The 16,581-nt window shown below is 39.4% G+C and overlaps 1 protein-coding gene across 1 annotated transcript in view; it reads right to left on the reverse strand.

Moving 5' to 3' along the window:
- The window catches only part of tmem131 (transmembrane protein 131), a 35,914-nt gene that overhangs the window by 9,176 nt on the left and 10,157 nt on the right, over positions 1 to 16,581 (reverse strand). Inside the window, exons 6-28 of the mRNA XM_020609982.1 lie at positions 12,433 to 12,549; positions 12,223 to 12,345; positions 12,037 to 12,117; positions 11,779 to 11,929; positions 11,594 to 11,650; positions 11,419 to 11,480; positions 11,225 to 11,333; positions 10,404 to 10,512; positions 10,149 to 10,302; positions 9,871 to 10,041; positions 9,260 to 9,370; positions 8,066 to 8,200; positions 6,364 to 6,468; positions 6,184 to 6,270; positions 5,867 to 6,019; positions 5,706 to 5,781; positions 4,781 to 4,895; positions 4,522 to 4,660; positions 4,305 to 4,414; positions 4,142 to 4,214; positions 3,873 to 4,024; positions 3,638 to 3,780; positions 2,421 to 2,607 (exon numbers count right to left, since the gene is read on the reverse strand). Of these exons, the coding sequence (XP_020465638.1) occupies positions 2,421 to 2,607; positions 3,638 to 3,780; positions 3,873 to 4,024; positions 4,142 to 4,214; positions 4,305 to 4,414; positions 4,522 to 4,660; positions 4,781 to 4,895; positions 5,706 to 5,781; positions 5,867 to 6,019; positions 6,184 to 6,270; positions 6,364 to 6,468; positions 8,066 to 8,200; positions 9,260 to 9,370; positions 9,871 to 10,041; positions 10,149 to 10,302; positions 10,404 to 10,512; positions 11,225 to 11,333; positions 11,419 to 11,480; positions 11,594 to 11,650; positions 11,779 to 11,929; positions 12,037 to 12,117; positions 12,223 to 12,345; positions 12,433 to 12,549 (2,720 nt within the window). The remainder of the gene's footprint in view (positions 1 to 2,420; positions 2,608 to 3,637; positions 3,781 to 3,872; positions 4,025 to 4,141; positions 4,215 to 4,304; positions 4,415 to 4,521; positions 4,661 to 4,780; positions 4,896 to 5,705; positions 5,782 to 5,866; positions 6,020 to 6,183; positions 6,271 to 6,363; positions 6,469 to 8,065; positions 8,201 to 9,259; positions 9,371 to 9,870; positions 10,042 to 10,148; positions 10,303 to 10,403; positions 10,513 to 11,224; positions 11,334 to 11,418; positions 11,481 to 11,593; positions 11,651 to 11,778; positions 11,930 to 12,036; positions 12,118 to 12,222; positions 12,346 to 12,432; positions 12,550 to 16,581) is intronic.

Here is a 16,581-nt window from a genome sequence, read left to right on the forward strand (position 1 = left end):
CAAAACATGCATTGTGTTCAGCCTACATCGTAGTTCTATCAAAACAGGCAGAGTTAATGTATTTCAATAAGAGTTCATGTATTTCAATGTATTTCTTCAGTCTAATAAAATACACAGTACTGTATGTGCCCAGTGGTAAAACTTTCTAAGCAGTCAAGTGGCTGTGCTACTGTAGGTAGTGTAGATTAGACAGTTCACACCGGTGCCTACTGTTTATAATTAGCTATCAGCTAGAATACACAAATGTACTTATTAATAGGCTGTTCTCAAAGCAGAATTGGGAAGAGATCAGAAAACCACATAATAAGATTAATAATGGCTACATGCCATAGTGGTGTCAGCATCAGGGCGTTGCTGTTGTCATACTTATTAGCATAGTTCAGTGAATGGGAGTTTACTGAATTGGACACTTAAACAGAACAGAACAAAGCTATCAAAAATCTGCTGTTGTTATTAGCTCCACCTGCCTATACTTTTCCTACTCTGACAAAATGTCAAAAGAGTCTATAGCCCAGTGAATAAAATAGCAAAGCTGAGAGTTGTTTTGCATAGACATAAACAAGTAGTGGCTGTGATCCATGAAAAGTTGGATCTGATCAAGCTTGAACTGATGTTATCATTGACCACACCTTGTATGCTCATTGTCATTCAACATTTGTACCGGTCTGAGCACTTATTTGTTGTGCACCGTCCAGTGTATTACTCATAAGACACACCTACAGCTCCTCTGAGCGCTGAATAAGAGGACACCTCCCAAACAACTGGACCCCTCCTGTGTGTATCCAAATACTCCTCATTTCAATATGCATAAAGCTATGTTATGTAGTAGTAAAGCTCAATAGAACTAGTTAGGCCATGAACTGAAGCAAAAAGAGCTCTGGAAAAGAGTGCGTATATTAAAAGTATGATAAATGCTTATTTCTCATTACTTGTTGTTGCCATATGACCTTTGAGACTGAAGGACTAGAAAATGAATGAACATACTCCAAACGTTCATTTTACTGGTAACCTAATTCAAATCAGACAAGCAATCAGAGGAGCTGGGCATGACTTCATATTTGACACATCAGTTTTCATTTATATTCACTGATTTCACTTACTGTATATCTCATTGATATTAGGCCACAGGCTGAAAATGGACAGAGGTATTTTGATTTGTCATAGCAGGAAAAGCAGCATGACAGTGAGTCAGCGTGCATGACAGCTGCAATTAATTTATTATCTATTATTAACACCTGTGCTTTTCCTACTGTAACATGTCACAGTGCCTTCAAACTTTATGTACAGGTAAAGAGCAACACACCCTTGTGGCGTTGCATCGCATACCCACTGGTGTGAGATTACCAGAATGGGTGGATATTTCAGCCTTGCTGATTTTTGACAGTGTGACCAGTCCTAACTGACAGGACAGATAGAAGACGGTGGTACAGTGGCTAGGATGCTTCAATCAAGAGAGCAGAAGTTGTTCTGATGTGCGCTGATGCTGGGAAAATAGGTCAGCAGCCTCTCCTGATGTGAGTTCTCTGCCAATATGTGTGTTTACATAGAAAACAATGGGTGCAGGTATTTTGACACACATTGCCAGCGTGTCCTGCCCTTAAGAATGATGACTGTAAAGTGTCCTGCCATAATAAGAGCAAATAAACAGCCTGTTCACACCAACAGTTCTGAGAAGAGCTCCAATGAGCCAGCGATCATGTTACAATTTAAAAGCAAATATAACAGTCTGATTCAAATGAAAGCAACTTTATACAAAGTAACTTAAGTACTGAGAGTTTCCAAAGTTTTAATAGCTTAAAACTAGTATCCCACCAAATCAAGACTGGCCTTTTTATCTAGCTGCATTTGTAAAGCACCAACCATATATCAGCACAGTGGCTGTGCTCTTTTCTGACTCATTTTGTGCTGTTAGAATGATGAAATACCGGAGAGGAAGCCAGCAGACAACAGTTTAAACAGTGATGCATCTGAATATTTCTGTTAAAAAGAGGAGCCAGGATGAACTGACTGTTTGTTACATCTGGATTTATATCTAAAAACATTTTTCTCCAGAGCTGCTGTCCCTATTTTGACAAAAACGTGATTCAAGAAAAATGCCCCGACTTGAATATTTGGCAAATGTACAAGCAGTTTTGTTGAACTTGTAAAGGGATAACAAGTACATGTCTCCATCTATGTCAAAGGGAACCTGGGGGGGACCTTCAGTGATGATGAAAAAAAAAAGAGCCATGGGGAGCAGCAGAGACACAGAGAGCCAATTCATACTGCTGAAGATGGAGGACAAGTATCAACGGAACTGGTGGGCGATGGGGAAAGCACAAACACACACACACACACACACACATACACACACACACACAGAGCAAATACTCATGAACAAGGAGCACCAACATACTGTATGTCTCATTTTGTTCACTTACAGTATGATGAGGTCTTTTGAAGCATTTGGATTAAGTGCAAATTCTTGACAGTTGAGAACTTTGAATCCATATCCTTCACAAGCTTGTCCATTGATTTCTGCTGATCTGATGGTGATTGGGAGCAAGCCTGTGTTCTCCACTCTGAAGGTTCTTCTGAGGGTGAAGTTTGGCTCTTTGACTTTTGTCTCTGAAATAAACAGTGATAATTAATGGACTTGGACACACTGAACTGATGGAAAATGTAAAGAGATTGTGAATGAAATCACATTAATAAATCAACAGTCTGCACTGATTCATTGTCCACAGTAGATGGGTTTGTACCAGAGTTAAAGTTTTAAGTATTTTACTGCAGGATTTTCAATGTTGTGCCATTAGTCTTTGTGAGTTGCATTTTTGCCAGACTAATGTGAACGTATGGTCACACTCCATCATACTGGCCTGGTTCTGTTATGTACTGATATCACAAGGCTTTCGCCTCAACTAGATATACTGTCACATTTTAATATTGCAGGATCTCATTGCATGAGATCTCACCACACCCCTACTAACGACTGAGAACACACATAATTATCAGTAAAGACAGGAAGTTCTGGCAGTAGATAGCCAATAAATCCTGTGAGGTCTCGTATATACTTGTACCAAAACAGACAACAGCCGGCATCCGGCACTGTTTATATGCAGTGCAATTTGCGCAAAAAAGGCCAAAAAAAAAAGGATGAAGATGTAGTGTTTGGGTGAGATTGTGGATGGAGAAGTGTGAACATTGAGGACTGTATACCCTACAGAGGGAAATCAGTCATGAAATGGGCTTAATTATCCTGTAGTGTGTGCCAGCCTTAAACAATCCTGGTTCAGTCCAACTACAGAAAGATTTGTGCGAACAAGCAGGGTAAGTGTGTGTAATCTGTGTGTTTGCATTTGTTTATGGACAATGGTTGGCTTGCTAGATGTTATTGCTAACTGTAAAGTGTAGTAACTGAATCTGCTTAAGTGCACAAGTTATTCTTCCTTTGGAGTGGGGCCAACTTGCTTTTAACTATAGTCAAGGAAAAGCCAGGTGAATTAAAATTAGCTTAGTGTAAAATAAAGTACGTAATGACATAAAAATGTCTTAAATCTCATTCAGGTTATATCCGAATATAAGACAACTGAAGTGATGTAAAGTGTCAGGAGGGCCCTCATTCACACTGATCCAGGCCTCAGCCAAACAAACTCACTCTCTGTGCAGTCTTTCAGCAGGGACTCAGTCATCTTAAACCTCAGCGAGCTGCCTTGTCCTGGAGGCTTCCCTGCAACTTTCAGACTCTCTGTTGTGCCTCGCCCATGGAGTATGATTGTGTCAATCACAGTTAGATTATTCCTAAACAGATTCCCAATTTAGCACACACAGTCAGAAGAGGAACAGATACAGTATCTACTAAATATTTAATTGCATAAAAAAACTGATATTACCTGACTATGAGGAGGGAAGAGACACTGTGGTTTCTAATGGGAGTGAACCTCACGTTGAACGACTTGACTTCTCCGGGCAGCAGCAGAAGGTTGTACACAAAGGGCCTGGCTGATCCCTCTATGAACCCTGTACTACTCTTCATTAGGGGCGTCTGCAAAACAAAACAGAGAGTCTGTTAGAGACAAACTGCTTCGAGCAATGACAATAGAACTGTGATTATGCCAACCAACTGATTCTCTGAATTCCTGAACAGTGCTGTAGCACTCACTTGATTTCTGTGAACCTGGAACTCTAAGGTGTTTGTGTCAATGTTGATGTTGGACAAATTTCCTAATGGTAACCTGGATAAAGAAGTTTTAGTTGGTTACTGAAAGAGTAAGATGAAGGGGATAAAGAAAAAGATAAATGCAAAGACTGATGAGATTTCTCACTTGTCAGCCAGCTTTCCAGTAAACACTGAGGGATTGGGTAACAGTGCCAAGGGGAGAACCTGGACATAGACGGGGACGTCGGCAGGATTCTGCAGAATCACCTCCTCATCCTACAGAGAAACAAAAGGATGTTATCCTCAAGTCAGACAACATCTTAAAACATTCGTGTGTGTGGCTGTGCACATGTACTAACAAGCGACTGATTGTATCTACTCACAGAGGAGCTGTTTGTGTTGGTCAGAGGGAATGTAATTCGCTGTGAAGAGTTGACCAGTGAGGGCCAGGTCAAATGTGCTGTTATTTTAGCTTGAACATTTTTCTGAAGGTCTGTGCTGACTTCAAAGACAGCTTCAATCCTTCGACAAGGGAAAAAACATCATGTGGCATTTGCAAACAGTTGGAATCATTCATTTAGCTTTAAAGTTTGATAACCGAACCACCAAAGATTAGTGAATCCTAACACCTGGTGTGCTTACTTGTGGCCAGAGTGTTCATTAAGCTCCTTCCATCGTCTGAGAAGTTTTTCATGAAGGTCCACATCAGCATCCCAGATATCTTCCTGTAATGCTAGACCATGAGGCTTGGACTCAGCTGTGGAAGGAAAAAAACAACATATTACCCATTTAATTTAGATTCTTAAACACAAGAGTTAACATTACAAAAAGAGGTGAATGGCATATTCACTGTGTTGATCGGTAACAGAACTCATCATTCCAGATGGGATTTCAACCACTGCAAAACAAGCATGGACTGTCCACAAGACAAAGTCAAAAAGAAAGCCAAGGGTAGGTGTGCAGGGTGACACGTAAGGCATTACGGCGCAAAGTGAATCAAAGTAAAATCGTACTCCCTCTCAGTTGGAGTACAGTCCTTGCCCAGGAAACTTCACTTTTTTAAGTTTTCTCCAGTGTCAAAGTAATCCAGTGACTGGATGGGGTTTGTCTGTACACCCATGGGTACAACAGCACACAGGAAATGCTCATAGCAAATTAGGCATACTTTTAATGGTGCCAATTTGCTAAAACGCAACAAATGTAAACAACTATTGGCTACAAAAATACCAGCCCCCTGTAGCTAACATAACAACGGCCCATTTAATGAGCTTTTATGGGGTTGTTGTTAGCATGTTTCCATCTGTCCAGTTTCCAGGGACAGGATTTAAATGACAGAAAGATGAGTTTGACCAAAAGTAGTACAGCTGTAGTTATTTCTGGATTTGGGGTGAAAATGTACCCATGTATGCATTCTGGAAGGGATTAAAAATCACTGACCAGCCCACTGTTAAAATCCCCCACCTTCCTTAGAGAAGTGGATCCAGTCTTTAATTGCTTTAGTTGTGTGAGATTTGAATGTCACACACTAAAAACAAAACAAAACAAAACAAACAAACAAAAAACTTACATTTAAGCACAAATGGCAGCCCCGCATAACAGTGATCACCACACTGCAAGCTGGCATCAAAATAAATATTTGCCACCTGAAAAAAGATGGAGAAAAGAAAATAGGTTTATGTCTAGGACAAATGTGACTCGCTGATTTAGCTGCATGAGATGACCGTCTACCTTAGATTTACGCCTTGGCTCCAGCTCATCTTTGTTGTTGCGAAGCCGTTTGTAATAAAAACGTATATCTTCTGTCAGGGAGCGGATCTGCTGCAGTCTCACTTTCTGTGTGAAAGAGCTCTGTATGCTGAAGCTTTGGTGAACAATTTTCCCCTACAGAGGAAAAAACAAAAGAACAAAAACAAACACACATCAAGAGCCATAACACCTCAGGCATTAATCAGAAAGGGACTTTCACACTTGATTTCATCATTTCCTTGTTCCAGTACAGGAGAGCTGTGAAATCTTACCCATGAATACAAGTTAAAGTTACTTACTGGAAACGAAGGTGGTAAAACGATGTGTTTAGGAGAGCTGTTTAATGTGCCCACTGCAATGAGAGCCTTCACTGGGATGGTTAATATCTGAGAGAAAAGAATAGGTTGTGTCAGCGCTGCACTGAATTCTCTTTATTATTTTAAAAGAACGATTTAAAACTACATACGACAGTTTTATACCTCATAATCTGTAGTTATGTGTACGGCTCCATCATACATGCCCTCCAGAGCCTTGGCCACCAATGTCACTCTGAATGCTGCATAATAGCCAGATGCTAATATCACCTGTAGAAACACATGTTAACACTAGTTTCCTGCATGTCAAGTACCTCATTGTATTCAGGCTGCAGATTCTCAATATGAGGAAGCTGTTAACTGTAAAGTACCATAAAGTACCTTGTTCTCTAGTAGTTGAGACACTGTGGTTTTTGTTGACCAGTAAAGCTCTCTTTTGTAGGTCAAAATAACAACTTACTCTAAATGTATAATATCAAAATCACGTGTTTTGCAGATATAAACTAATACTCAGAAGTCACATTCCAGTTGGAATATTAAGCTTCTATATGATAAGGAGTAACAAAAGTGTGGACATTCAGGTCAGAGGGACAGCAGCCCTCTATGGGACTTGTAGAAAACACTGGCAAGGGAAGAGAGCAGGGGCCCTGATTAAGTTATGACAGAGAAGGACTAGGACTCTAACAGTTGCATATGGAGATAATTTACATTTGAGTCTGATGATCAGGGACAAGGTATAAACTCAGTATGCAAACGGTCTCAGAGCTTTTGCCACAAAAGGAGGAAACACCTCAAACTTTACTAAGCATCTCAAAGACAGACATCCAGATCAAAGAATTCAATACAGAACTGAATTAGTGAACTTTGGAGGTAGACCTGTTTATTCTTTTAGGGCCATTATTAAAATGGTCATAATAAAGCAAGGCAAGTAAATATAAAACTAGACAAAATCTTTATAACATGTCAAAGAATAATGCCATGCTAAGTGAAAAGGTTAGTTTGACCTTTTAATTCTATCATCACAGTGTGCTGTATTTCATGCAAATTTATGTATGTTTGCTGGGTAATGTAATCCAATACAAAGACATTACAAGTTAAAACCATCAAGGTTGACCTTAAAAGGATGAAGCCAGATATTTTCTATATTAACAGTATTTTCAGCAATCCCCATACAGAGACTAAAACCAACAATGATTTGCTGCTACTCATAGTTAATGTCTGTCAGTCCTGGATTAGCTTGTTCATCTGCGCCACAGATTGCGCCTCTGTTGTTCAAAAACGATCAAAAACATCAGTGAAACACCCCACTGCACTGGTTGACCATTCATTAGCAAACCCCAGACCTGAGTGTGAGTAGCTAATGGAATGTAAACAAATCTGAGAGCTCATGCAAGATCTCACGCATTCGCAGTTGATGCCGACTTTGTTCTTGGCTCCAGGAAATTGTAGCTGCTCAAAGACTTTGGGGCAATATTGCTGGGTGTGGGGTTTTATAATGAAAAAGCGTATCACGCAGTGCAGCTGTGTAGTTCCCTGATGTGTTTTTAATTGTTCTTGAACAACAACAACAATGGAGGTCTATCACACAGATGAACAAGCTGATCCAGGAGTGACAGCTGACAGACATTAACCATGAGTAGAGGCAACCTATTGTCAGTTTCAGTCTATGTATGGAGATTCTTAACCAAAACCTGAATATGAGCTGTTTCATAAATACAGGCAGGGTTTAACACAGAGCCTTTGTACTGGATTGCATTTGTTTGGCGACACTACAGCCCACCTACTGCTCTACTCTGTATATTAAAAATAGTGTCATAATGGTCATAACAGCCAAAAGCAGCCTTGGAGTGACAATGTGGGGGCTTACTGTTTTGTGATGGGAGACTGAAGTGTTGTGCAGCTCTTGCAGGTGACTCAGAGCCACTGTTGTGTTTCCTTTCTCTGTCTTCAGCAGCTCCATGGAAAGACTGTCTCCTGTGACCAACCAGTACTTGATCTCCAACTGGATGATGGAAATGACAAAAGTTTGCACTCAGAATATTTACTTTTGCTGAACCATGTACATAAATCAGGATCAAAAGTTCAAGTAAACAACCTTACACAAGCCACTGAACTAGAAAGACATCATCATTTTGGCCTACAGCATAGTTTCACATTATTTCTTATAGGACTGCAACAACTAATCAATAAAAATTGCTAATAGAAATAGTTGGCACCAACTAATTGTTGATTGCTTGAGTCTAGGCATGCAGCTGTGTGAGACTGCTGAATCAGAAGCATATCAAAACATTTGAAAAACAGCGAAAGCAGTGGATAGTACTGAGCACGGTTACAGCAGAGAAAAGTGAACGATCAAGTCGATTAAACATTAAGGGCACATTATTTTACAACCAGAAAGAAGACTGTTCAGTGCCAACTATGCAAAAAGTATCTGTCATGGCAGGGGAGCATAATGTTAATGCATTAGCACCTAAAGAAAAGACACTGAGTTACAGGAGAAAGGGAGCCTGAAGCTAAGTAAGTTATTCATTTTAGTTAAACTATGAAACAAAATTTATCATGTACCTGATTTTAAGAAATGTGGCTATGTTGTTACATATATTATGATGCTAATTATATATCTAGGAACATCACAGTGTGTATGTTTTTATGAAAGTATAAATGACTAAATCACACATTTTAGTATTTTTGTTAAGGGCCTACTGTGCACTTTATAAAAGTTCTGTTCTTGAACAAATAATTTATTTTTGTTTAATAATGCACTGCACAGAAACACTGCAAAAGCACTGTTTAAATAAATGAATTTGCTTTTATAATGTGGAAAAAAGATTTCTGCATGTTTTTTATACATCCGATTAATCGTAGAAATAATTAACATATTAAATCGATTATTAAAATAGTTGCAGCCCTAATTTCTTACCAGGAAAAAATATGTAGAAAACCTGACAACTGTTACATACATTAGCCACTGATTTATTGTGTGACTGAACAGGAAGAAACACAACATTTCATACTATCAGCTACTGATTTAGCATACATATAGTATACTGTGTGACCTCACCTCTATGGGATTGCTGTTGACCACCACAAACGTGATGCTGCTGGTGTCTGTTGCACTGCGGACACCAAAGTCCAGGATGTTCTCCTTCAGACTCGGGGACAGAACCAGTGGCTGCCAGGTGACAAAGAACAAACACTGAATTACACAGACATGCACTCACAAAGAACCATCAAAGCTACATAGCTCAACCCACAAAAAGGCAAAAAATACAAACTGCATATTGGGTTAGAATTGAATTAAGACCTGAATCTGACTTCTAGAAAATTACTACACTGAAAAAATGTGTAATATCTGTAAAAACCAATATTTCACTTTGTAGAAACTGCAAAATAGAGTTAAAAACTGAGTCAAACCACAGCGAAGGCACTCTAGTTGTGTTACAGCATTGTGGCTATAGGAACTGTACTGACTTGATAAACTGTGGCCTCTCTAAGCCAAGGTGACATTAAACTGAAAACTAGCTCAACAGCTACAGCAAAAGCAAGTAAATAAGGAAAAAATTTGAACTTGCTGGGTTTTATTAAATCACCAACAGTGTGAACTACACACTAGTGAAGTGTAACAATTAATAAATGACCTAGGTATTTTTCTTCTAAGTAAAATGTATGCACCTCCAAGAAGCCTGTGTAAGCCCGGACAGGCAGGTGAAACTTTGATGCATTTGTGATAAGCAGGATGTTGCTGTCTATGTGAATTGATGGTCGGACTGGGCGGAAGAGCAGAGAGAAGATGTAGCGTGACTCGTGTGGGGGGATGATGATGGGTGCACTGAAGTTCTGCACCTGAAATAGAAGGTGAAAAAGTGATTTCATTTTGCCCTCTGCATGCATACACATACAACTCTTTACAATCAGAAAGGCCTGTTTAAACACACTCTGGGGACACTCACATTAAACATAGTTTTGGCCTCTTCGGGCAGGGACACATTGTGTATGCAGATTGCAAAGCTGAAAGCATTTGTGAGGAAGATGGGCCTGTCCACCGGGTCCACAGGGCTGTCCCTGATGTGGAACAACGTAGCTGTGTGGTCAAAGCCTAGGTATCTGCAAGAAGACCAGTGAAACTCCTGTAAGAACATATTCCTCCTATATAACACATAAATCCACCCCACTCTCCATGTACTGTGGCGCCACAAATAACTCACCCTTCTAAAACCTCTGCCTGGTATGGGATTTCAAGCTTGGAATAGCTCTTTTCTTTCGCTTTAACTGTTATTTTACCAGAGAACTGATATGGTCTTCTCGCTTTTGAGGCTGCAATAAAAAAAAGAAAAAAACAAGATTGAGATAGCAGATAAGCTGCAAAGAGATGCAAGGCCCTGTAAGAGGAAGTTGTGCAATACTAAAAAAATGTATAAGAAATTCAAGACACGATGCAAAATTTAAGACTGTGCAGACCATTACCAATCAGTCAATATACATTATTAAACATACAACTGGGGAATAGACGATGTTACTGAATCTCCTTTTGTATTATTTTCACTAGAGTATATAAAGAAACCTAAAAATTATTTTAATTGAAGAATTTTACAAATACACACAGCTGCATGTTTACTCAAGTAGAATTTTCTGTTAGTCCACCAGTGAAGACTTAAAGGAGGAAAATGACATCGAGTTCAGAGGGTCCTTGTTAAGAGCCTGTGTTCATGGGGAAACTGTGTATGTACTTGGACTTCAGACACATTTACTTTGTACATGCCTACAATCGTCTTCCATAGTTGGAGTGTGTGATGGCCTATGCAGATGATGGATATGTTTCTATCTTGAACTCTTGATTATTACACCCAATAACATACATTTTATTTCCTTTTTATTATACTATTTAGTTTTTGCCCTGATTTGAGTGACAAGCTTAGCTCTTTGCAAATTAAACTGGCTCAATAAAACACAGGACATGTACACAGTATGTATGGTTTAGTAAGAACTTACATGAAATGTGCACTTCAAAAGAACATGCAAAACTCACCATCAAAACTAATACTTGCTACTTTGGTATATCTGCTCTCTCCAGCTTTCAGTGTAACTGCTTTGAAATCTATTGTGACGGCTTCGTTTGATGGTGTTGTACGAACACTCTGTGAATCACAAATAAAGGATAGGGTTACAGAGGGGGTAAGATAACCATTTACGGATTTCAAAAGTCTACTTAAAGATACCTACTGTAATTGGAACATCTTTTGTTCCTGAATTTAAAAGGTGGAGATTCAGCATTTTTGGACGATCTGTGTTACAAAACAGTTGGGAAACAGGATGGAAGGAGAGTGAACACAAAAGGCCAGAAAATGATTACTTAAGAACATTTCCAAGATGCAGCTTCTTGTGTAGAACTCTGTACCTTGTGATCGCAGTGTACCAAAGTCAAGCATCTCTGTTGAGGAATATATACCAGGGGCTGCAGGAAAAGAAGAACAACAGAAAACATACAAGATTAAAACACATTTCTACAGATAAAAAACGGTGTGTGGGAGTTAGAGAAAATGTTGTGCAGGTAATGACCTCCCTAATATTTGTAACACATACCTGATGTGACTTCCACCTCTACAGGCAGGATGATGAACTGGTCCTCATCAGGGGCATTGGTTTTGATTCTGATGAAGGCCGTGTGGTTGTCGGCATCCCTGGACGAGAAGCTGGCTCTCATCACCCCCTTTGTCTCAAATGGAGGAATCTCCTGGAGAGAGAAGGTGAGCATGGGTGACTACAATTATCACTCATCTATACATCAAAACAAGTTTGGGTCAAATCAGTGGTGCATATTTGCTGACACATGAAACTAACCCATAATTTTCCAGTGCCTCCTTGTTGACCTGTGGGAAGCTCTAGATGTAGATCTCCACCACTGGAGTACATCTCAACAACCTTGAACAAGACAGAGCCCATATACATCACATCGGACCACCGCTTCACAAAAACGAATCAAACATGCAAATGTGACCATCAGAGAGCCTAATTTCTCTACATTACCTGCAGCGGTTCACTGTAGGGGTTGTGGATGTTTATTAGAGGTGAGAAGCTGCTGTTTACTGGGACTCGAGCCCCTATGAAGGGTCGCAGTCTATAGGGGTTTGGGATACCGACCCCAAAAACCTCCAGGACAGAAGAAGAAAAGCAATGTCAGTCACATTTCTCCTACCGCTAAACATTAAACTTTAAGAAAGAAATATTTTTCTATACCTGGTATGTAAACACTCCATGATCTGATGTGTTAATAAATAAAGTGTTTTCTACATTCCCAACTACTCGAGCGAGAAACACAACATCAAATGATGTGTTCCCTCCTGGTGGAATTATCTGTTGAAGAAACAAATGAAACAAATTGGTAAATTAGAATTACTAGTTCATTGTTGTATACTTCCGTCAAGCAGGCAAATTCACTAGAAAGGGACAGACATGAGGATATAGCAACTTTGGCCTTTGACTGGTTACCACCAAAATCTAATCAGTTCATCCAACAAGTGGATGTTTGTGCCAAATTTGACAAAATGCTCCAGCTGATTATGATCTCTCAATGTTAATCACATGTTCTGACCCCAAAACAGCCTTGCTAATAACCTGAAAACACCGTACATCGACTTTGACAACACTTAACCTTCAAGGTCAACTGTAACAAAAACATTACAGTTACACACACTAACTTTACGTACAACCAAAAAAAGATTTTGTATTTCCATAAGTGGGGTAAAACTGTGGAATAATCTAAGTGCAGACATAAAAAATAGTAATAGAATTGACGAGTTTAAACATAAATATAAAGGTATGTGTCAATCAAGATTTATGCAAGAACAGGCTTAATGATTAACCAGATGGAACATTGTGGGTGTGGTATGAATGTTAACACTCTGTTATAATTTTTTAGTATATTACTTGTGTGGTGTAGAAGAGAATTATCTATGTAGAGATACTGCTTGCAAACCAATGATGGTAAGATGATGTCATGGGGTAGGACTGGATAAGTCTGACTTCTTCCTACTCCATTCAAGCAGGTATAAGCAAATTGATATTGGATTAGCATTTGTTGGATATGTGTAAAATTATGTGTGTTGACATAACTGTTTTTACATGCTTGAAAGAATAAATCAAATCAAAACTTTAGCATTTTGGCAGTAACTGTGTTTGCAAGTGGTGATTTTGGGTAGACTATGCTGCAGATTTTTAATAATCACAACAACAAAAACAAACAATCTACAGAAATAGGTCAATTACTATTTTGTTGGTATACACAGAGTAAAATAACATGTTAGATGTACAGTCATGGCAAAAAAATATTGTCACAAATTTTTTGGTAATCTCATGTTATTTGTTTGCATTGGAATGACACAAAAAGACAAATCTAATACATTCCACACTAAAGTCCAAAAACAGACTGGACAGAATTACTGACACCCTCAACTGGTAGCATACCTTTTGGACAAAATAACTGAAACATTCCTGTAACCATCAGTGAGTTTCTTCCACCTCTCTACTGGAATGTTGGACCACTCTTCTGTTGCCAACTGCTCCAGGTCTCAGATTTGAAGGGTTCCTTCTCCCAGCTGCTGATCTCTCCTCAGGTGGTCTATGGGATTTAGATCTGGACTCATTGCTGCCCACTTCAGAACTCTCCAGCACATTGTCTGAATCCATTTCTGGTGAATTTTGAAGTCTGCTTTGGGTCATTGTCCTGCTATAAGAATCATGACCTCTGAAGGAGACCCAACTTTCTGACACTGGGCCCTACATTATGCCCCAGAATTCAGTGGTAGTCTTCAGATTTCATAATGCCATACATACAATCAAGACATCCAGTGGCTGAAGCAGCAAAGCAATCCCAACACACCAGTGAACCTCTACGTTTGACTGTAGGAACCGTGTTCTTTTCTTTGAAGGCCTCATTTCATTTTCTGAAAACAGTACAATGATGTGCTCGACCAAAAAGCTCTTAGTCTCATCTGTCCACAGGACCTTCTCCCAGAAGGACTGTGGCTTCCTCAGGTAAGTTTTAGCAAACTCCAGTCTGGGTTTTTTTTTTTCTGTGTCACTAGTGGGTCACAGTGGGTTTCCTTACATTAGCTTGCCTTGTCATTCAGATGGTGACAGATAGTGTGAGCTGACAGTGTTGCACCCTGTGGCTGCAGGTTGGCTTGAATTAGTTTGGAAGTTGATCGAGGTTCTTTTATCCACCATTCGAACAATCCTTCATTGCAATCTGTCATCTATTTTTCTCTTTCGTCCACGTCCAGGGAGATTAGCTACAGCACCATGGGCTGTAAACCTCTTGACAATGTTGATCACAGTGGACACAGGAACAGCCAGATCTCTGGAGATGGACTTGGAGCCTTGAGACCGTCCAGGCTTTTCCACTATTGTAGTTTTCAAATCCTCAGATAATTCTTTGCTCTTCTTTCTCTTCTCCATGCTCAGTGTGGTTCACACAACACAAAGGTTGAGTCAACTTTTCTCCATTTTAACTGGCTGCAAGTTTGATTTCTATGTTGCCAGAACCTGCTGATTGCTACAGGTAGGTTTCATTAAAAATCAAAGGAGCATCACATGCTTGAAATACAACTATTCCTGATGGTTTTGAAAAGGTGTCAGTAATTCTGTCCAGTGCATTTCTGGAGTTCTGTGTGGAATGGGCCAGTGTGGCTTTTTGTGTTGTTCCAGTGCAAACAAAAGCAATAAACATGAGCATACAAAATAATTTGTGATTGCAACAATTTTCTGGGAGAAGTGGTTTATTATCTGACAGAAATGCAGGGCTGCCAATATTTTTGGACATGACTGTACACTAATTTAACAGAAAAGAGCATAACAGATCTTGTACCATCTCCATTGCACAATGTTTACAGAGCCTCAAAATGCAGATAGCGGAAAGAGTAAAAGGCCACTTGACTTTAGAAGACATTTTACACGTCAACTTCAGCATGAGAAATGTAATGTTTACACATAAAGGCTTGGTGAAAGTGCAGGAGCAACAAGACAAAGCAGAGTACACTATTCTAACATACACTAATATCAGCATTATTTATTCATTAAGACAAGTTTTTCAGTCACAAGCCATCTTAAAGTAGGAAACATACTCTACATAAGCTGTGCTTTTTTTTAATTTTTTTTTTTTTATAGGATACAGCAGAGTGGTGTTTGTTATTGAACCTAGCCTCACAATGTAAATGTGGTAACATTCTCTACTTCTATACATGTAACTAATGTAGAAAGGTTTTAAATACATCTCATGACAAAGGGCTAGAGGCATTAAGCCGTTATCTATAAAACCAGACTTCCCTCCCTCTAAATGTCCTTGTGAACCAGTCTCATGTACTGAAATTGAATTTATTTTAATATTCACCAATAAAAGGCACACCGATCTACTTTATGTTGGAAGCATATGTATGGACTTTTCTGTAGTATATCTGGGCTTCAATCTGGACAAAAAGATACAGGTCAGTCAGCAAGGATTACTCAAGGTAATTTTTAAGGATATTTCTGTCATCCTAAGGAAGATTACTGAGAGGATGGTGCCAAATGTCCTAAGCCCTAGTTTTACCAATATTCAGCATGCTGTACTAACACTTAAAGAGCCCATAGCATGCTTTTCCTTGTTTTCTGACTTATCTACAATGTTACAATGGTGAATTATCATCTTAGACATGACCTAAAGCTCAAAAGAATGAAGTGTATGTATGTTCTAGTAACTTTATACAGAAGCAACTCAGTTTATACACATCTTTTTCTAACAAAATAAAGTATTACGTGGCATTTGAAGAATTTCCTTGATTTGAGGAATTTTTTTTGACTGTGTCCGGTTTTGTGGATACATTTTCCCTCCTGCTGCTGCACTGTGACCAGAGGATGTGGAGAAAAATACAGGGCCTGAGGTTACTGCATGTCTGGGAATGTTTCTGTACAGGGACTGGCTGTCGTACCTGACTGGGTCTAACCAGCCAGTGAAGCTCCCCGCAGCGGTGAATGATCAGCTCATCAATGCTGGATTCCCCCCAGAGCACAGTACCTGTTTGTTTTGACTGATCGAGGCCAGTGTGTCTGCCGCATGTGATGTGTTGCTGTATGTGAGACAACTCAACTTTTACAGTCCGTGTCTCTGGGCAATGCGTTGGCTAAAACTACACTATGGGCCTCATGTAAGAACCAGTCATAGGAACAGATTTTTTCTTAAGTAATTTATGATACAAACAAAATTTAGGCATGGTCCAGACATGTACACAGGCTTTGGCATGTTTCATCACAGCAGCTTAATATATTTCAGTACTACTCTACTGAATTTCTTTCCTAGCGGGTCTAGTGAGTCTCAAAACAAACTCACACCATCAGCCACTCCTAACCGCT

The sequence above is a fragment of the Monopterus albus genome, unplaced genomic scaffold (genome assembly GCF_001952655.1).
Source record: "Monopterus albus unplaced genomic scaffold, M_albus_1.0 scaffold103.1, whole genome shotgun sequence".
Taxonomy (NCBI): Eukaryota; Metazoa; Chordata; class Actinopteri; order Synbranchiformes; family Synbranchidae; genus Monopterus; species Monopterus albus.